Source organism: Trachypithecus francoisi, unplaced genomic scaffold (genome assembly GCF_009764315.1).
Source record: "Trachypithecus francoisi isolate TF-2019V2 unplaced genomic scaffold, Tfra_2.0 Lachesis_group6, whole genome shotgun sequence".
Taxonomy (NCBI): Eukaryota; Metazoa; Chordata; class Mammalia; order Primates; family Cercopithecidae; genus Trachypithecus; species Trachypithecus francoisi.
In genome coordinates this window covers 105,305,885-105,327,700 of record NW_022681471.1, presented here as the reverse complement: position 1 = coordinate 105,327,700, position 21,816 = coordinate 105,305,885, and the positions used below count along the sequence as shown (strand labels likewise).

Genomic DNA, 21,816 nt, shown 5'->3' with positions numbered 1-21,816 from the left:
TTCTGGATATTAGCCCTTTGTCAGATGAGTAGGTTGCAAAAATTTTTTCCCATTCTGTAGGTTGCCTGTTCACTCTGATGGTAGTTTCTTTGCTGTGCAAAAGCTCTTTAGTTTAATTAGATCCCATGTGTCAATTTTTGCTTTTGCTGCCGTTGCTTTTGGTGTTTTAGACATGAAGTCCTTGCCCATGCCTATGTCCTGAATGGTACTACCTAGATTTTCTTCTAGGGTTTTTATGGTATTAGGTCTAACATTTAAGTCTCTAATCCATCTTGAATTAATCTTCGTATAAGGGGTAAGGAAAGGATCCAGTTTCAGCTTTCTACTTATGGCTAGCCAATTTTCCCAGCACCATTTATTAAATAGGGAATCCTTTCCCCATTTCTTGTTTCTCTCAGGTTTGTCAAAGATCAGATGGCTGTAGATGTGTGGTATTATTTCTGAGGACTCTGTTCTGTTCCATTGGTCTATATCTCTGTTGTGGTACCAGTACCATGCTGTTTTGGTTACTGTAGCCTTGTAGTATAGTTTGAAGTCAGGTAGCGTGACGCCTCCAGCTTTGTCCTTTTGACTTAGGATTGTCTTGGCAATGCGGGCTCTTTTTTGGTTCCATATGAACTTTAAAGCCGTTTTTTCCAATTCTGTGAAGAAAGTCATTGGTAGCTTGATGGGGATGGCATTGAATCTATAAATCACCTTGGGCAGTATGGCCATTTTCACGATATTGATTCTTCCTATCCATGAGCATGGTATGTTCTTCCATTTGTTTGTGTCCTCTTTGATTTCACTGAGCAGTGGTTTGTAGTTCTCCTTGAAGAGGTCCTTTACATCCCTTGTAAGCTGGATTCCTAGGTATTTTATTCTCTTTGAAGCAATTGTGAATGGAAGTTCATTCCTGATTTGGCTCTCTGCTTGTCTGTTACTGGTGTATAAGAATGCTTGTGATTTTTGCACATTATTTTGTATCCTGAGACTTTGCTGAAGTTGCTTATCAGCTTAAGGAGATTTTGGGCTGAGACATGGGGTTTTAAATATACAATCATGTCATCTGCAAACAGGGACAATTTGACTTCTTCTTTTCCTAACTGGATACCCTTGATTTCTTTCTCTTGCCTGATTGCCCTAGCCAGAACTTCCAACACTATGTTGAATAGGAGTGGTGAGAGAGGGCATCCCTGTCTTGTGCCAGTTTTCAAAGGGAATTTTTCCAGTTTTTGCCCATTCAGTATGATATTAGCTGTGGGTTTGTCATAAATAGCTCTTATTATTTTGAGGTACGTTCCATCAATACCAAATTTATTGAGCGTTTTTAGCATAAAGGGCTGTTGAATTTTGTCAAAAGCCTTTTCTGCATCTATTGAGATAATCATGTGGTTCTTGTCTTTGGTTCTGTTTATATGCTGGATTACGTTTATTGATTTGCGAATGTTGAACCAGCCTTGCATCCCAGGGATGAAGCCCACTTGATCATGGTGGATAAGCTTTTTGATGTGCTGCTGAATCCGGTTTGCCAGTATTTTATTGAGGATTTTTGCATCGATGTTCATCAGGGATATTGGTCTAAAATTCTCTCTTTTTGTTGTGTCTCTGCCAGGCTTTGGTATCAGGATGATGTTGGCCTCATAAAAAGAGTTAGGGAGGATTCCCTCTTTTTCTATTGATTGAAATAGTTTCAGAAGGAATGGTACCAGCTCCTCCTTGTACCTCTGGTAGAATTCAGCTGTGAATCCATCTGGTCCTGGACTTTTTTTGGTGGGTAGGCTATTAATTGTTGCCTCAATTTCAGAGCCTGCTATTGGTCTATTCAGGGATTCAACTTCTTCCTGGTTTAGTCTTGGAGAGTGTAAGTGTCCAGGAATTATCCATTTCTTCTAGATTTTCTAGTTGATTTGCGTAGAGGTGTTTATAGTATTCTCTGATGGTAGTTTGTATTTCTGTGGGGTCGGTGGTGATATCCCCTTTATCATTTTTTATTGCGTCTATTTGATTCCTCTCTCTTTTCTTCTTTATTAGTCTAGCTAGCGGTCTGTCAATTTTGGATCTTTTCAAAAAACCAACTCCTGGATTCATTGATTTTTTGGAGGTTTTTTGTGTCTCTATCTCCTTCAGTTCTGCTCTGATCTTAGTTATTTCTTGCCTTCTGCTAGCTTTTGAATGTGTTTGCTCTTGCCTCTCTAGTTCTTTTAATTGTGATGTTAGAGTGTCAATTTTAGATCTCTCCTGCTTTCTCTTGTGGGCATTTAGTGCTATAAATTTCCCTCTACACACTGCTTTAAATGTGTCCCAGAGATTCTGGTATGTTGTATCTTTGTTCTCATTGGTTTCAAAGAACATCTTTATTTCTGCTTTCATTTCGTTATGTACCCAGTAGTCATTCAGGAGCAGGTTGTTCAGTTTCCATGTAGTTGAGCGGTTTTGATTGAGTTTCTTAGTCCTGAGTTCTAGTTTGATTGCACTGTGGTCTGAGAGACAGTTTGTTATAATTTCTGTTCTTGTACATTTGCTGAGGAGTGCTTTACTTCCAATTATGTGGTCAATTTTGGAATAAGTGCGATGTGGTGCTGAGAAGAATGTATATTCTGTTGATTTGGGGTGGAGAGTTTTATAGATGTCTATTAGGTCCGCTTGGTGCAGAGATGAGTTCAATTCCTGGATATCCTTGTTAACTTTCTGTCTCGTTGATCTGTCTAATGTTGACAGTGGAGTGTTGAAGTCTCCCATTATTATTGTATGGGAGTCTAAGTCTCTTTGTAGGTCTCTAAGGACTTGCTTTATGAATCTGGGTGCTCCTGTATTGGGTGCATATATATTTAGGAGAGTTAGCTCTTCCTGTTGAATTGATCCCTTTACCATTATGTAATGGCCTTCTTTGTCTCTTTTGATCTTTGATGGTTTAAAGTCTGTTTTATCAGAGACTAGGATTGCAACCCCTGCTTTTTTTTGTTCTCCATTTACTTGGTAGATCTTCCTCCATCCCTTTATTTTGAGCCTATGTGTCTCTGCATGTGAGATGGGTCTCCTGAATACAGCAGACTGATGGGTCTTGACTCTTGATCCAGTTTGCTAGTCTGTGTCTTTTCATTGGAGCATTTAGTCCATTGACATTTAAGGTTAATATTGTTATGTGTGAACTTGATCCTGTCATTATGATATTAACTGGTTATTTTGCTCGTTAGTTGATGCAGTTTCTTCCTAGCCTCGATGGTCTTTACATTTTGGCATGTTTTTGCAATGGCTGGTACCGCTTGTTCCTTTCCATGTTTAGGGCTTCCTTCAGGGTCTCTTGTAAGGCAGGCCTGGTGGTGACAAAATCTCTAAGCATTTGCTTATCTGTAAAGGATTTTATTTCTCCTTCACTGATGAGCTTAGTTTGGCTGGATATGAAATTCTGGGTTGAAAATTCTTTTCTTTAAGAACGTTGAATATTGGCCCCCACTCTCTTCTGGCTTGTAGAGTTTCTGCCGAGAGGTCTGCTGTTATCTGATGGGCTTCCCTTTGTGGGTAACCCGACCTTTCTCTCTGGCTGCCCTTAAGATTTTTTCCTTCATTTCAACTTTGGTGAATCTGGCAATTATGTGTCTTGGAGTTGCTCTTCTGGAGGAGTATCTTTGTGGCGTTCTCTGTATTTCCTGAATTTGAATGTTGGCCTGCCCTACTAGGTTGGGGAAGTTCTCCTGGATGATATCCTGAAGAGTGTTTTCCAACTTGGTTCCATTTTCCCCCTCACTTTCAGGCACCCCAATCAGACGTAGATTTGGTCTTTTTACATAATCCCATACTTCTTGCAGGCTTTGTTCATTTCTTTTTCTTCTTTTTTCTTTTGGTTTCTCTTCGCTTCATTTCATTCATTTGATCCTCAATCGCTGATACTCTTTCTTCCAGTTGATCGAGTCGGTTACTGAAGCTTGTGCATTTGTCACGTATTTCTCGTGTCATGGTTTTCATCTCTGTCATTTCGTTTATGATCTTCTCTGCATTAATTAATCTAGCTGTCAATTCTTCCACTTTTTTTTCAAGATTTTTAGTTTCTTTGCGCTGGGTACGTAATTCCTCCTTTAGCTCTGAGAGGTTTGATGGAGTGAAGCCTTCTTCTCTCATCTCGTCAAAGTCATTCTCTGACCAGCTTTGATCCGTTGCTGGCGATGGGCTGCGCTCCTTTGCAGGGGGAGATGCGCTCTTATTTTTTGAATTTCCAGCTTTCTTTTCGCCCTGCTTCTTCCCCATCTTTGTGGTTTTATCTGTCTCTGGACTTTGATGATGGTGACGTACGGATGGGGTTTTGGTATAGGTGTCCTTCCTGTTTGATAGTTTTCTGTCTGACAGTCAGAAGGACTGTCTGTTGGTCTGTTGGAGATTGCTTGAGGTCCACTCCAGACCCTGTTTGCCTGGGTATCAGCAGCAGAGGTTGCCGAAGATAGAATATTGCTGAACAGCGAGTGTACCTGTCTGATTCTTTCTTTGAAGTTCCTCTCAGGGGTGACTCCACCCTGTGAGGTGTGGGGTGTCAGACTGCCCCTAGTGGGGGATGTCTCCCAGCTAGGCTACTCAGGGGTCAGGGACCCACCTGAGCAGGCAGTCTGTCCTTCTCGATCTCAACCTCCGTGTTAGGAGATCCACGGCTCTCCCCAAAGCTGTCAGACAGAGTCGTTCGCGTCTGCACCGCCCCCGCTCTTTCCCCTAATGGGCTGCAGCTGTGCGCTGTCCGCAGAGGTAGAGTCTACAGAGACAGGCAGGCTTCCTTGAGCTGCTGTGAGCTCCACCCAGTTCGAGCTTCCCAGCGGCTTTGTTTACCTACTTAAGCCTCAGCAATGGCGGGCGCCCCTCCCCCAGCCTCGCTGCTGCCTTGCGGATAGATCGCCGCAGACGGCTGTGTTAGCAGTGAGGGAGGCTCCGTGGGCGTGGGACCCTCCCGGCCAGGTGTGGGATATATTCTCCTGGTGTGCCTGTTTCCTTAAAGCGCAGTATTGGGGTGGGAGTTACCCGATTTTCCAGGTGTTGTGTGTCTCAGTTCCCCTGGCTAGGAAAAGGGATTCCTTTCCCCCTTGCGCTTCCAGGTGAGGCGATGCCTCGCCCTGCTTCAGCTCACGCTGGTCAGGCTGCAGCAGCTGACCAGCACCGATTGTCCGGCACTCCCTAGCGAGATGACCCCAGTACCTCAGTTGAAAACGCAGAAATCACCAGTCTTCTGTGTCGCTCGCGCTGGGAGTTGGAGACTGGAGCTGCTCCTATTCGGCCATCTTGCTCCGCCCCTCCCATTTTTAATTTTTAAAATGGGCTTGGAAATTAGTTTAAATAGTATTTTCATCATTTTAAAAAGAGGAAAAAAATTATCCAAGATTACCTATTCTTTATTTCATTTATAGAAGACTAGAAATAAACAGACTGTCAGCTGGGCGTGGTGGCTCACGCCTATAAGCCCAGCACTTTTGGAAGTCGAGGCAGGTGGATCACGAGGTCAGGAGATCAAGACCATCCTGGCTAACACCGTGAAACTCCGTCTCTACTAAAAATACAAAAAATTAGCCGGGTGTGGTGGCAAGCACCTGTCATCCTAGCTACTCAGGAGGCTGAGGCAGGAGAATGGTGTGAACCCAGGAGGTGGAGTTTGCAGTCAGCCGACATTGCGCCACTGCACTCCAGCCTGGGCAACAGAGCAAGACTCCATCTCAGGTTGTCCACAGTCCAAGTAAGTAAAACAAGTACTAGGAAAAATACTCTTTCTAATATGAACATTTTTTAAACTTATAAATGTAGAAGTTCATCTGACAGTTTTAAAATCATCTATAGTAATACCAAACCCAGAAAACTTTATCAAGGGAAAAATGGAAACACAAGCACATCATTGTCACCATTACCATTCTGGAGTACCTACTATGTACCACGGAATATGCTATGTCCTTTCATATATGATGAATGCCAATCCAACTACATATTATTCCACACATAGCATGAAAGCATGGCAATATCATGCTATGCTATGGGTTAAAATATTCAAATTCTCTAAAGTTAGTTTACAAAATTTAGACTTTCTTAGATTTATAGCTTATGTAGTTTTCTTAATGACAGAATATAAAAGAGAAAATAGATTAAATATGATATCATGCATTTTTAAAAATAGCTACATTAGCACTGGTAACTTTCTTATGCTTTTGAAATACTGAATATTTAATGTTTGATAGTCTCTCATTTACCTACAGGGATCTCAAAAGAACATGAACTCACTATAAGTTTCTTTCTCTAGGTTAAAATACCTAAAAGGTAGAAGAGTAGGTTGGTAGTAGAAGAGTAGGTTGCCTAAGATAATCTACTCTTATAAATGTTCATTTCACTTAATTTTCTGGTAATATAATTTAGTTAAAGGGAACCTAAGTTCTTAAAAAGTCTGAAGAGCATCTCTAGAAACATAAGGCCTGTGGTTTCGTTAAGTTGTACATGCCTCCCACTTTATCTTTTTTAAAGACTAAAAAAAATATAGATGTGGGCCGGGCGCGGTGGCTCAAGCCTGTAATCCCAGCACTTTGGGAGGCCGAGACGGGCGGATCACGAGGTCAGGAGATCGAGACCATCCTGGCTAACACGGTGAAACCCCGTCTCTACAAAAAATTACAAAAAACTAGCCGGGCGAGGTGGTGGGCGCCTGTAGTCCCAGCTACTCGGGAGGCTGAGGCGGGAGAATGGGGTAAACCCGGGAGGCGGAGCTTGCAGTGAGCTGAGATCCGGCCACTGCACTCCAGCCTGGGCGACAGAGCGAGACTCCGTCTCAAAAAAAAAAAAAAAAAAAAAAAAAAAAAAATATATATATATATATATAGATGTGAATTCAACAACTATATTATTTATCCTCTTTCACTTCCCTCTGCCCTGATATTCTAATGTTCTATTTGCCATAAAGATATTAATGTTGCCAAACCATGTCCCTCAATTCATTTGGAACACAACTGTAACTTTACTAATTTCAAAGCATAATGCTTCTCAGGATTGCGGTAAAGGAGACAAACTTTGCAAATATTATTGTCAACTATTTTCCCCTCCTTCTTCCTCGATATATTTTTAATGACATACAACTGAAATAATAGAATGTAGAAAGAGAATATATACATGGCTCCACATATCTAACTATAAAAGAAGTCCGTGGTTTGCGGGAGCTAAATATTCTAATATCCTCCTAATACTTCAGGAAGAAATTGGTCTTATTGAGACAACTGCACATGTGGCATGACATGCTGTTTTTGATTGTTGGATTTTGAGGAGTGATCAAAGATTGTACCAAAATATTTTTTAAGTGATACCATTAAGTAACTGTAGTTAGAAAATGACCACATTTGGTAAAAAGCATAAGAGAAGAATAAGAAACTTCAATTGTATGAGCACTCTGTTTGTAAAAAGTATTATGATAAAACCTTAACATTTCTGGAAATAAAAAGGTATAATTAAAAAATATACTGGACAGAATTTTTAAATTATGTTAATTAATAACAAAAATATGTGGCACGGATCTAAATGATCAGATATTTAGGAGAAATATTTTTGGCATATGTTGAACTTGAACAAGTAGTTAAAAGTCCATGAAGGGTGAAAAGTCAACATAAACCAGCCATTAAATAGTGAAAAAAGAAACGCTAAATTAAAGGGATCAATAGACTGATGCTAGATTGAGTCTTATTTAACACTTGTCTAAATGAGAAGGGAATCCAGAGAGAAATCACTTTGTGTCCCTGAGAAAGGTCAACAATACAAATTGTAGCAAATGAAAAAATAAAACTGTAAGTTGATTTTCAATATGGATATGTTAATTTGGAAAACGATAAAATTATAGTGAAGTACCAATAGGTTCTGCAGTATCTATTAAAATCTAGGGATGGGTTTTAACGAGTCATTGTTGATCTTTACACAAAACTCTGTGTTGTGTCCCCAAAAAATGTTGCAATATATCACTGTAGAAGAAATTTAAATGATGAAGAAAAGTCAACTTTGTACAAATTCATAACACTGATATTTATAACTGAATGCAGGCAATTAAAATGCAGTGATAGATCAAAGAGCGACTTCCATAATAGCAAAAAGGGGGAGGCAGGCAGAAAGGCAGAGAAATGACCAGTGAGAATTCTGATGTGAAAGAGATGGGAGTTCAAATTTGATGCTCCTTACTAGATGTGTGAAATGGGTTCAGTTATTTAATTTCACTGGATCTCATTTTCCTCAACCATGAAATGAGGATTAAAAATAGAATCAACCTCATAGGATACTTATCAAAGTTCTGAGTTAACCTATATAACGTACTTATAACGACGCTCACACATACTAAGCAACAAAGACATATTAGACAATGTCATATAGAGGAAATGAAAAAGAATATTCAGAAAACAAGATACCAGATCTCTTGTGCAAAAATTAGGGGGAGAGGGAGTCTTCTTAATGACTGAAACAGACCATGTATAAAAAGTTCATAATACTATTTTAAAATTAGTCCTAATTTTATATAATACAGGACTAATATGGGATATAGAAGGTGTATTCATACATTTCTTAAAGAAGTTTTACCAATAACCAGGGATCCTTTGAGCCCAGGAGTTCGAGGCTGCAGTGAGCTATGATTGCATCACTGTATTCTAGCGTGGGCAACAGAGCAAGACCCTGTCTCTAACTAAAATAAAAATAAAAAGAGTTTGAGAATTCTGGATTCTGCCACATTTATAATCATTTGAGACTGAAGTTACAAAGAAACCAAAAATTCTTTAAAAATGCAGAAATTTCTAACTGTTACTAGAAAAGACATAATGTTGGCCACAGATAATCAGAAGTCGTGTTATGAAGGATTTGTATGCAAACACTGTATTAATTCATTGTGAATATGCTGCTTGCTCAATAAGGGCATAAACTGTCCTTCTAAGCTATAAACTCCTCTAGAAAATGTCTCCACTGGCAGTATCTGATAGAATTCTCAGCTTGGAGTAGAAAGAAAATAACTACACTGTACTCATGAACTCATTCAATACCAAATCAATAATGTACTCTATATGAATATAAAAATTATGAGACCAATGTACACTGAAGCCAAAAGCCATATACAAACAAGCACACCATCTCTCTTGCATCAAATTTGCTTTAAAATACTTGGGCAGGGGATGGGAAGCACTGTCACATGTCACATTACTTAATGTATCTCTCTTACAATTAGAAATGCTATTACTTCAACTTTGTAAATTAATTGACCATCTAGATGCCAGGACTACTGTCGATTTTCTAAGACCATTAAAACCTTTCTAGAATAAAAAAGGTTTCAAAGTGTTTTCCAAGAAAATATTTCCAAGAAAATAATTTTGTTATTATATATAATGTTTTATGTGTATTTCATAGAATTATGCTCCTTGGCTCGATGGAAAATTGTAAGTTTTTTAAGAGTTTGTAAGTGTAAGTATCTGAAAAGTTTTAGGTATCAATCATCTGAGCATCTGTTTTCTAATTTTGAGTTAGCTATTTAAGAATACAAATACTAACACACCAGGCATTATGAACATACTTACGGAAACCATTTTGTTGTAGCACATTAGAATCTCAGGGATAATGGATCATAATCCATTCACATCTCATATTCTAAACAACCCCTGAAATAGTCTATGAATAAATATATTGCACCCAGAGGAAATGGATCATTACTTGAAGTGCATCCATTAATTTTATTACTTGTGTACAGTGCATAACAGACTGTTAGAATAATTTTAATTGTGCACCACCTTCCATGCAAGTACTTCAGAACTGCCACTTAAAGTGAAGTATTCCTCATCAACTATATTCATCATTAGCCATGAAGCCAGGGTAGAATAATGCAAAACCAGTGTTTCCAGAGCTCTTGAATTAAAAGAATATTTGGAATAGAAACTCCAAATAAAGCTGCTAATAAACAGTCTCCTATTTTTGTTGCACTTTAAGGGAGGGTTATCACAAGTTCATTCAGCATTCAATATAATAGCCTAAAATGTAATAGAGATATATTCAAAACCCTTGAAGACAACTTCTGAGGCTAAATTTTAGAGGCTTCTGTGACCACACTGACTTAAAGCAATAGCTTTTAAAAATTAATGGTATATATGAAAGAAATATCCCTAGTGAGGGCAATACAAATTTTACTAATATAGCCCTTTGGCTTTTTTTTATTTTCAAACATCATAAAATTAGAAAAAAGTCAGATTTTTACTCATATTTGTTTTTACCACTCATTTCCCACAACAACAGTGACAACAGTCTCCTCCTTTCACACACATGGACACACACACACATCTGCACATGGAAGTTCACCTGCACATGCCCGCCATGCGCACACACACCCACAGAGGCTCTTCCTTTTGGAGATCAAAGTTAAACCAATAAAAATGTGCCTGTCAATTAACAACATTTATTGAATGTGAACTCTGTGTAGAGCATTATACTGAGTGTCATGTGGAGAAAGAAGAAATATAAATCAAACTGCCCAGTACTGAGAAAGGAATAAGAGAAGAGGAAATATATATGCAACTGTGAAAGGCTACTCATTCATGATGGAGGGACTGGGCTACTACAAATGGTACAATCTCCAAGCCACATTTGTATACAGACTATTTGCAATATGTCTTGCCCTTAAAATATATGATTAGAAGAGCTGCTGTTACTGAAAACCTTTCCACTGATCATGAGAGTTTTAGCTTTGAGATGAGCCAAACTCTCACCCATCTGACAAAACGTGGTTGCCCACCTCAAATAACATAATTCATGTGAAATTATCTAATGAGCTATGAATCAAAATACAAGAAATAAAAGACAGTTACTTGGTTAATGTTATAGATAAGAAGAGCCCTCGTCAGTGTTATTCTGTGCCATTTAATTACAACAGTTAGCATACTTATTATTAGGTATCACCTTAAACACTATAATCTAGTACTGAGGGAATGATAGTTTTGAGATGTTCTTTAGTCTAATACTAATAATTACCACTTTTATTTAAACATGTCCTTAATGTGATTGTCTTTAGACTCTTAATTAACACACAGAAAACTACAAATAGGAATTGAAAATAAACCACAATTTAATGTAGAAAACACAACTAATCTTATTAGATAATTATACTATCTTCTCTAGAAATTACGGTGAAAGCATCTTATAGACTAAAGAATGAGAACCTGAGCTATGCCTAAATATGTTTTCAAATGAATGTTGTGATATGACCATATTTTGCTAATTTCAGTATTAATATGGAAAATCAGTTTATCTAAACTAGGCTTTCTGTGTTATACCTGATTGATGAGACTGTATGTACTCATGCAAGAATACTATTTTACAGAAAGGATTACATCTAATCCTAAATAGATAAAAATAGACATACGTTTAGGTATAATCATATGTATATTATTTTAGTTCTAGGTTGTCCTAAAACTCCACAATCTCAGTAATAGACTGAAAGGCCTTGGTCTTGATAAGCATACGTTTAAAGACTGTTCAAATTAAAATCTTAGAAAACCATTATTAGTTAGCGATATTATTAAAGCATTAGAAAGATTACTTACTGTATTTAATGGCTAAATTTTTCTAATTTCTAAATTATCTACATTTTGTATTTAAATTAAGAAATGAAAAAATAAACCTTAAATAAGTTATATCATCCCATCTTTGTTAAAAGTAAGACGAAGAATTTGGAAACTCCCTCTTCAATATACACAGCTACAAGATATATAAATACATCACTGGCTACCTGATCTAGCCTTTCACTTGCCCTCATTAAGTTAACAGCTTCCTGAGACCAGGGTTATGATCCTAATCTTACATATTGACGATAAGCCGCATGAAAATTATAGCTATCCAAAAAAGTCTTTAGTAAAAAGAGGTACTTTGCACCATCCAATATTCTGTCATATTTATCCAAGCAATTAATGTTGACATAAGAACAGTAAATTAATTTTAATGTTAGTTCAAACAAAAAAATACAGCTAAGATAGAGATAAATCAGTTAAAAATTATACCAAAATTTCATCCCAAAATGCCAGAAACATGATTTTTTTTTTTAGTTAGCACTCTCCTTTTAGTAGCTTCTCTTTTTAGTCTATGATCGTGAAAGATCACTTCTACTCTGACCAAAAGAACTGGAACATCCATAAGGAAAATGTCCATGTATAGTTTTAAAGTAGGCAAGCAATTTGGCCAACTCCTTTCTTTGGTTAAAAATTCCAAATAAATTAGTAAGAATCTCTTACTGTCTATAAACTCTTAATATATAAATTATTGCTGTAAAATTAATGATATGGTTAATATTAACTGTTTTAAAATTCTGCATGCAACTCTTCACATTTGATAAAACATAGTCAAAACGAAAATTATCTTCCAATTCATCATAAAACTTGTATGTGACACTGAAAAACTATACATCTGTTAGTAGACATACTGTTTCCAGGACATACAACCGATTTTTAAAGACACTTTGCACCATCAAATGAGGGTCGCTTCTACATTGTAACCATGGTAAATTTTATACTTTCAACAACCTTAACACCATACCCTGTCTTCTCGGCATATGTCTTCAATTCCTTCAAGAAATTGCCTTTAGGACAAATAGATTTTGTTTTCTGCATTACTTAGTGATGTTAAATCTTCATTGCTTCACAGATATTTAGAAACAGACAAAAATCATTTGGAAATATGTCAGATGTACCATTTCAGGTCAAAACTGAAGTAAAATTTAAGTTACGAGAAATTATTTTTTCCATCTTGGAATTTCATTCTAAAAGCAAACTGATGAGTTACAAAATTATTCTAGATTTTTAAAAAGTAATTTAATCTCAGGGCAAATTATTTTAAGTAGAAAATTCAGTTTGCTATGCATGTACCAGTATAGATACATGTAAAATACAGTTCACAGAATTTTTAAAATATATAATAGCTATGCTTATGCTATTCCACATATTTCTACACTATGAATATATGTCAAATGTTTTCACTGTAAGCATATATCAAATTTATAAATATATACACATATTTATAATATATCTATTTTTATTAGTGGCATAATAATATGGTATTATATAAGAGTGATTATATTTATCTTAATTTTTGAGGAAACTATATGTGGTGAAGAGGAACAGTCATTTACATGAGGTCCTAAATGAAGTACACTGATTCAGCTCTCATTTTCCTTTCTACAAAAAAGGCAAGAATGTATGTGTCTTACATTGCCGTGAGATTTATTGTATCTCCATAGCCTAAGCTGGGAAGGACGATTCTGGACTTATAAATTTAAGAGTTTTAATGCAATAATTCTTGGAATCTTCATTTACAGAAAGCTTCATTTGTCTTTCAGCTTCATGAGCTACACCAGTGAACTGTAGTTTTGGGCTCTATGCTAAAGGAGCTATTAATGATTTAGGGTAGTAGTCCCTCTGAAATACACCTGAAGAGGTACTTCAGGCACTTAATATGTGTCTAGCTTATCTCGTAATTTGCACAAACACAGAAAATAAATATTATGCAATTTGTTCCTTGAAAGACAAAAAAGGAACAAACAGATAAGTCAGAATATTTGAGCCTTTTTTTTCAAAGTAATTTCATAAATTGTTTTATTTAATGGGGAAACAGAGCTATGGTCATTTTAAGTAGTCATCCCAGTTATGACCCAAACTTGAGCCCTAATGACATATCAGTTAGACCATATCTTTACTGGTAGAACAAATGGGTAGCATAAAATTTGATCAATACAGTCAACCAAAAAGGAATGTCTCAAATCACACCCCTATCCCCAGTGTTCCCTGGTATCTGCCAAAGTCAGCATTTTCCTTCAGAAGGATTACTAATTATTTTCACACCAAAATTACCAATGTCATTACCTCCATGACTGCCTTAATTTTGCTTTGCTAAATAGAATTTGGTCAATTAATATTTATTAAGCACCTACTATATGTCCTGATTTTTCTACATGCCTCCAAAAATTAGAACTATGAGGGAAATAACCTAGAAAACTATTATTGTCACTAGTCACATGATCATTTAAATCCTGCATGTAGTTTTACTTACCAAAATTAAAAATCATACCCTTAATTTTTAAACGTTTAAATTATTTCTGATTAATCAGTGTATGTTATCAGATGATCTAAAGTGAGGTAAGCTTGATATATAATTATGAAATGAGACCATTTAAAGTATAGCTCTTGCATCAGCTTATTAAAATGAAAGAGTGATAATACAGTTTCTAGGAGGAACTTACATAACTAGGAGGAGATATTTAGATCACAAATTTTATTTAACATGAATATGCTGTTATGTTGATCAGTTAAAATTACCAAGCAACATACATCTAAATAAAAATCTACTGATATTTTCCTTCTCTGTTCTTAAACTTGTTCACTCAAGTCTCAGCTGTTACGTTTGCTTGTTTTCATTTTTAACCAAATACAGTCAGTCATGGGACTCATTAGAAGAAGAAAATGAACTGATTTTCTAGGAAGACCACTGAACTTTTTAATGCCAAATTTGCAATTAAGGCAAAAAATAACTTACACACAGAATTTACACCCCAAAATGCAGGCAGATGCTGGAAAAAGCTGACATGCACAACAAAAACATTTGTTATATTTATTTATGATGCTCTTGTAAACATCTCCCACAAAATGAAAAATAGTCTTATTTGGAAATAGCATTATCCCTGATTTTCATGAAATTTTATCTGGAAATATAGTAGTATAAGCAATGATAAATTGAAAGAAGGTTGTTTACACATCATGTCAATGACATATTTGGTACACATAGCTTTTGAAGCACTGAGTATTAGCAAAGACTAATTTTAATTTATTCTTGAAAAAGACAAAAGTTTTGCTAGCTTTGTGCTTTTATCCCACTCCAAAAAAGTTAAAGTAAAGGTTATCCCGAAGATACTTTTTTTTTTTTTAAATGAGAGAAAGTGATAAAAAGTAACATAGAAAATGTCACATATATTATTAGGAAACAGGAATGACGGTAAAACATTCCATCTAATTTTAGTCTGTTTGGAAAAACATATTGCAAAATGATTTAAAATTGGATGATCAGTTTTACATATATAACATGACTATTAATGTTTTCAAATTTCTGTAAACCATATTTTCTTAAATTATTTGGACAAATGCTACCAGGATTTGCATTAAAGTTTATCTCTCTGCAACAGATTGATCAAATATTCTACCACTTCCCATTTTCTTCCAATGGACTCAAAGTTGAATTTCTCCTAATAATTTGCTTAGCATTAAAAAAAGAATAATACAAACATATTAACTCCTTTTAATTTAATTTGTATTCAAGAAGTGCTTGTCTGATATAATTCAGCTGATAAATATGAACCTATGTGTTTATCAAATCCCTAAGAAGATTATCTAAATCAACTTGTGTAATTACCATTCACCATCTGTTCCACCAGGACCTGAGCTGATCTGCTGGCATCTTGCAGTTTTCTGAACTTCTCGGCTTTTTCTCGCTCTATGGCCTGCAGCATGATAGCAAAGGTGAGTAATTCAATACAAGGATTGTGAATCTACACAATAATTATAACTTCTACTTCCCCTTTCAAGCCTTAAGATATTTCACTCTGTCAGCTTCTCATGTGAATCTAAAGACTTTTTTTTCTCAATACTTTTGCCATCAAAACATCAAAACGGCAATAAAAGCATGAGCCATTTTCATGACTTGCTGCAACTTTTAATGATAAGATTTCTACCCAACATTTTTTTTTACATTATAGTTTCTGATACATTTCAATATGAGACTGCAAAAAGTAAAAAGGCAATTCATAACAATGAAAGCTAAAGTGTCACATAACTAACATGAAATTTATCTTGTAAAAATACACCATTGAAATTACTCCTGATAAGTATATGGGCAGTATTAAAAATCAAATGAGAATCCAGTATGTATATAAAGTGGAAAAAATAAAACTACATAAATAATTTAGCAGAAATATATAATATATATATACATATTTAAATACAAGCCTGTAGGCTAATTTTTCTTTCAAAAATATCATAATACTCCTATTTCCAAGGAAGACTAGATTGAGTTTCAAAAAGCTTTCTAAATTCCTCTATTTCTCCTAAGAGTTAAATTTTGAACAACAAATACAAAATTATTTCAGTCAACAGTACCAGCATTTCATACTACTGAGCTTAGCTAATAATATTCCTATGGAGACATAAATTTTAAACCATGATAGAGTAGAACTACATTACTATAAACATCAAGAAGATGAGACTCTAACAATGTATATGTCCTAAAATATAACTATTCAAGCTATAATGCAATTAAAATATAGTAAGAACAACACACCTGTGACTTAACAATAGTATTATAACAAAGATTTCTCCTGAATTTGAGGCAGAAGGTTATTCTACATGAGGCTACTTTTTAAGACTTTATTTACATCCACAGGCATTAAAAAAAATATTTCCAGGTATAATATTGGAGTACAGAGGGGAGGGTAAATAATAGATACATGCACAGTCTGCAGAACTGTTGAGTAGAAATTTGTGCAAGGATGGAAATGATCTATATCTGTGTCATCCAATATGATAGCCAATAACCACATGTGGGTATTGAGCACGTGAAAGGTGGTCAGTGTGACTGAAAAAAATGAAAATGTAATCTAATTTTATTTAATTAATTTAAAATTTAAAAGTTCCCTGTGACCAGTGTTAACTGTAATTGTACAGCGCAGATCTAATACATTCCTTTAAAAGCAAATGGTTAAGATAGGCCTGCAATCCGAGCTACTCAGAAGAAATGGGCGGGAGGACTGTTTAAGGCCAGGGGTTTGAGATCAGCCTAGGCAAAATAGAAAGACCTCCATCTCCAAAAAAAGCAATTTTAAAAAATTAGTCAGGCATGGTGGCATAAGCCTGTAGTCCCAGCTACTCAGGAATCTGAGGCAGAAGGACTGCTTGAGCACAGTAGTCTCAGTAGGTTTCAATGACTATGATTGTGCCACTGTACTCCAGGCTGGGTGACAGACGAAACTCTTTCATATATATGGCAATATCAGAAATAGTTTCAAATAAAAGTAATCATCTAGACAAGACTATTACCAAGCACATTAAATTATGGACATGCTTATACAATAATTCATATATTTTTACATATCTGAAAAGACTCCCTAATTTAAAGAAATAGCTACAAATGTAAAGGTTTTTTTTTTTGTTTTTCTTTGAGACAGAGTCTTGCTCTGTTGCCCAGGTTGGAGTGCAGTGGCATGATCTCAGCTCATTGCAACCTCTGCCTCCTCAGTTCAAGCAATTCTCCTGCCTCAGCCTCCTGAGTAGCTAGGATTATAGACGTGCATCACCACACCCAGCTAATTTTTGTATTTTTAGAAGAGACAGGGTTTCATCTTGTTGGCCAGGCTGGCCTCAAACTCCTGACCTTGTGATCTGCCCACCTCAGTGCTGGGGGCGGAGCAGGGGAGATTACAGGCGTGAGCCACCATGCCTGGCCTGAATAAGGGTGTTTTTTTTTTTTTTTTTAATTTATTTTAAAGAGTTTCGTAAGTGGTAGACCTGACAATATCTGACTTCAAGGCTTGATACAAACTGCAGTAATCAAGACAGAGTAATATTGGCAAAAGAACAGACAGGTAAATCAATGGAACAGAATAGAAAGCTCAGAAACAGATGCACGTGAATATAATCAATTGATTTTTGACAAAGAAACAAAGGCAATGCAGTGCAGAAAAAGTCTTTCAACAAATGGCCCTGAACAATGCAACATCTACATGCAAAAAAGTTTATCTAGACATAAACCTTATACCCTTCTTTTAATTCCAATTATTTAATTCCAATTTATTTATTTTCATGTTATTCACTGGATCAACTTCATTCGAAATTTATACTCTTGATGGTGAAATATCTGACATTATTGTGAATTTTATCATAAATTCGCTTTAAAATTTCAACACTGAATATGTTTGTAAAAATGATAACATGGGCTGGGCGCGGTGGCTCACACCTGTAATCCCAGCACTTTGGGAGGTCAATGCGGGTGGATCACCTGAGGTCAGGAGTTCAAGACCAGCCTGGCCAACATGGTGAAACTCTGTCTCTACTAAAAATACATAAATAATTAGCCAGGCATGGTGGCAGGCACCTGTAATCCCAGCTACTGTAGAGGCTGAGGCAGGAAATTTGCTTGAACCTGGGAGGCGGAGGTTGCAGGGAGCCGAAATCACACCACGGCACTCCAGCCTGGGCAACAGAATAAGATTCTGTCTCAAAAATAAATAAAATAAAATAAAATAAAATAAAATAAAATAACATTAACATATATTTTTGTGGAACACAGCATTATGGTTCAAAACCATGTTTTATTGGGTACACATGGATATAAAGATGGGAACAAGAAACACTGGGGGCTACTAGAGTGGGGAGGAAGTGACGGGAAAAGGGCCAAAAAACTAGCTATTGGATACTATGTTTAGCACCAAACCTCGGTGTCACACAATATACCCATGTAACAAATCTGCACATTTACTCTTGAATCCAAAACAAAAGTTGAAATTATAAAAAATTAAAATTAAAATTAAACATACCAAAATAAATGCAATGTTTCCACTGAATTTAGAAATTTGTGTAGCTGCTTGAAAGTAATTGTGGTATTCATATAATTCATAAAATTAATTAAAAATGAATCAATCACAGACTCTAGAATAAAAGGTCAAACTATAAAATCCTAGCAGATAGCTTAGGAGAAAATAGAAATGACTATCAGTTTGTTGACAGCTTTTTAGGTATACCACCAAAGGGATGATCCACAAAAGAAAGAAAGAATAAGTTGAATACTACTTAATTAAAATGTTCTGCTCTGTGAAAGAAGCTGCCAAGAGAAGGAAAAGAAAAGCCACAGACTCAAAGAAAATATTTACAAAAGACATATCTGGTAAAGAATTCTTATCCGAAATACACAAAGAACTCCTGAAACTCAGTAACAAAAACAAACAAATTAAAACATGGGCAAAAAACCTTAACAGACACCTCACCAAAGGAAGTATACAGATGACAAATAAGAAAATGAAAATACGTTTCACATCATATGTTACCAGGGAATTACAAATTAAACAACAATGAGATACCACTACACACCTATTAGAATGGCCAAAATCCAAGAACACTGATAAAACCAAAAGCTGACAGGATATGGGGCAATGGGAACTCTCATTCATTTCTGGTAGCAATGCAAAATGGTACAGCCACTTTGGAAGACAGTTTGAAGGTTTCTTACAAAAGTAAACATTCTACTATATGATCCAGCAATCAAGCTCTGAGGCATTTACCCAAAGGAGTCAAAAACATATGTCCATATAGATTCCTGCACATGAATGCTATAGCAGATTTATGTTTGCCAAGACTTGGAAATAATCAAGATGTCCTTCAGTAGATGAATGTATAAATAAACTGTGATACATCCAGACAATGGAATATTATTCAGTGCTTGAAAATGAGCTATCAAGCCATAAAAAGACATGGAGGAACTTAAATGCATGTTACTAAGTTAAAGAAGATAATCTGAAAAGGCTATATACTACAGATTGCACCCTAGATTCCAATTCAGAATATATGATAGTCTGGAAAAGGTAAAACTATGTAAACTACAAAACAATCAGTGGTTTCTAGAGATTAGCAGAGACGAGTAGATGAACAGGAAAAGTATTGAGGATTTTTATGGCAGTGAAATTACACTCTATAATACTCTAAAGGTAAATACATGTCATTGTAAAGTTGTTTAAACTTATAGACTGTGTGGCACCAATAGTGAATGCTAATGTAAAACTATGAACTTTGGGTGATAATGATGTGTCAATGTAAGTTCATCTATTGTAATAAATATCCCACTCTAGTGGAAAATGTTGACAGTGGGGCAGGGTATGTGTGTGTGGGAGCAGGGTTATATGGGAAATTTTTATACCTTCTGTTCAATTTTGCTGTGAACCTATAATTACTCTAAAAATAGAGTCTATTAAAATCACAAAAAAGGTTTCATGAATTAGGAATATTGGATTCAGTATTAGAGTACAAAATGCTAAAAAAGCCAATCATTGACAGAATAAACTCCCATCAGGAATAGCCGTAATATATAAAATACTAATTAAAACTGAGAATAATTAAGAGTAAAATTTTTTTAAAAAACTATAAGGTGATACGTTTTGTTTTATTTTCTTAAGTACCTATACTTAGCTGAAGCCACACATTTTACATGATGCTGTGAAGGGCAACAAATGAAAACTCAGTTTCATCTAATTAGTTAAGAAACTCTGAAAGTGATAGACACTTTTTAATATCTTGGATTCCACTTGAAAATTTTGAAACACACAGTTTGTGGTATTTTGTGATTATATGTTCCCAGGATCCCATTCCAATTAGCAGGTGAAACTTCTGAGTTGTCTTGAAATTCAGTTTCACAAAGACAGTATTGAATTGTTTCCAGAAACATGTGGACAATCATGGATAGTTCTAATTTGTTGGTTGAACTGAAAAGTCCATGAAAATATAGTAGCTACAAGATCTGGTTAAAAGTAAGATCCTAGATGAAGCTCCAATATTTCTATTTTCTCAACTTCTTAATTTTTGTGATCTAAGCCATCTGTCCTTAGCAGCTTATGGCATACTTGTTTTTCACTGCTTACATTTATTCTCCATTAAAAGGTAAATGTTATATGTAAAGCACCCTGAGCATCTTAGATGAGAAAAAATAAGCACATTTAAGTAAATATGTAATGTAAATATCAAGAAAGACAGGAGGATTTGGGGTGTCCAGAATTTGAACATCAGGAAAAAACACACAGATAAAAGAAAAAATATATACCACAATACAACACATACAAGAAAAATGACAACAAGCTGAGTAAAGTGATGTTCTCTGAGTTACTTTTAGAGTTATCCTCTCCTATCAGAGGGGTTTCTATTTTATCTACATTGAACTTTTGCTTTAGTTTACATGAAATGATATAAAAAGTAGAATGAGAACACTGTGTGGTCTTTATAAAGATTGAAAATAAACTATCAATAGCCTTCTAAATGTTATGATCATAATCTCTTTATTCTAAACTTACTAGAATCAATTAATATTACTAACAGAGAGCAAAACTTATATTTCAGTATCTCAGGAATCATATTCGACCTTTAATATCTTGTTAGCCACATTGTTCCAGTTATTCTAATATAATAGTAACAGTAACAACAACCGCAACTATAACAAAAACAATAATCTATAAAGTAGGTACTATTAGTTTCCCATTTTGATGGAGGAGGGAAGTGAGGCACAGAGAGGTTTGTGAAAATTTTGAAAACAATGCAACAGCCACATTAAAAATGAGATTCTTTATACTACCAAATTATAGTTTATGTACATAATTTGCATATGTATGTCATAGTAATTGTAAGAAAGAAGAAATCAGCATTATTGTATACCATTTTTTACAAAAGAAAATTGAGCATCAATAAGATTAAATCATGTATCAAAGGTCATCATATTAGGAAGCTTTAGATTCAATATTAGAGCCCTGCTCTTCTACTTTGAATTTCAACTTTCTTTCAGACATACTCTGCTGTTGCTAGGGGTATTTCAATGGATATTAGTCAAAAAGGTGTGAGCATATCAGAATATATATCACAGCAAATGGAGCTTATAGTTTGGATGTATTAGGGATGTTCAAGTTATTTAACTATTAATTCAGCATGGGCAACAAGGTATCAGAGGGAATGCCGGCTCACTCAGAATGGACTCTGACAGTCTATGGGCTGATTACCAACTCTGTATACAGCTCAAGTAAACTGAATAACTGGTGCATAA

At 35.5% G+C, this 21,816-nt stretch overlaps 1 protein-coding gene across 1 annotated transcript in view; it reads right to left on the bottom strand.

The window, feature by feature from the left end:
- Window positions 1-21,816, bottom strand: part of DMD (dystrophin) — a 2,224,438-nt gene that overhangs the window by 1,469,794 nt on the left and 732,828 nt on the right. Inside the window, 1 exon segment of the mRNA XM_033201414.1 lies at window positions 15,385-15,472. Within this exon segment, the coding sequence (XP_033057305.1) occupies window positions 15,385-15,472 (88 nt within the window).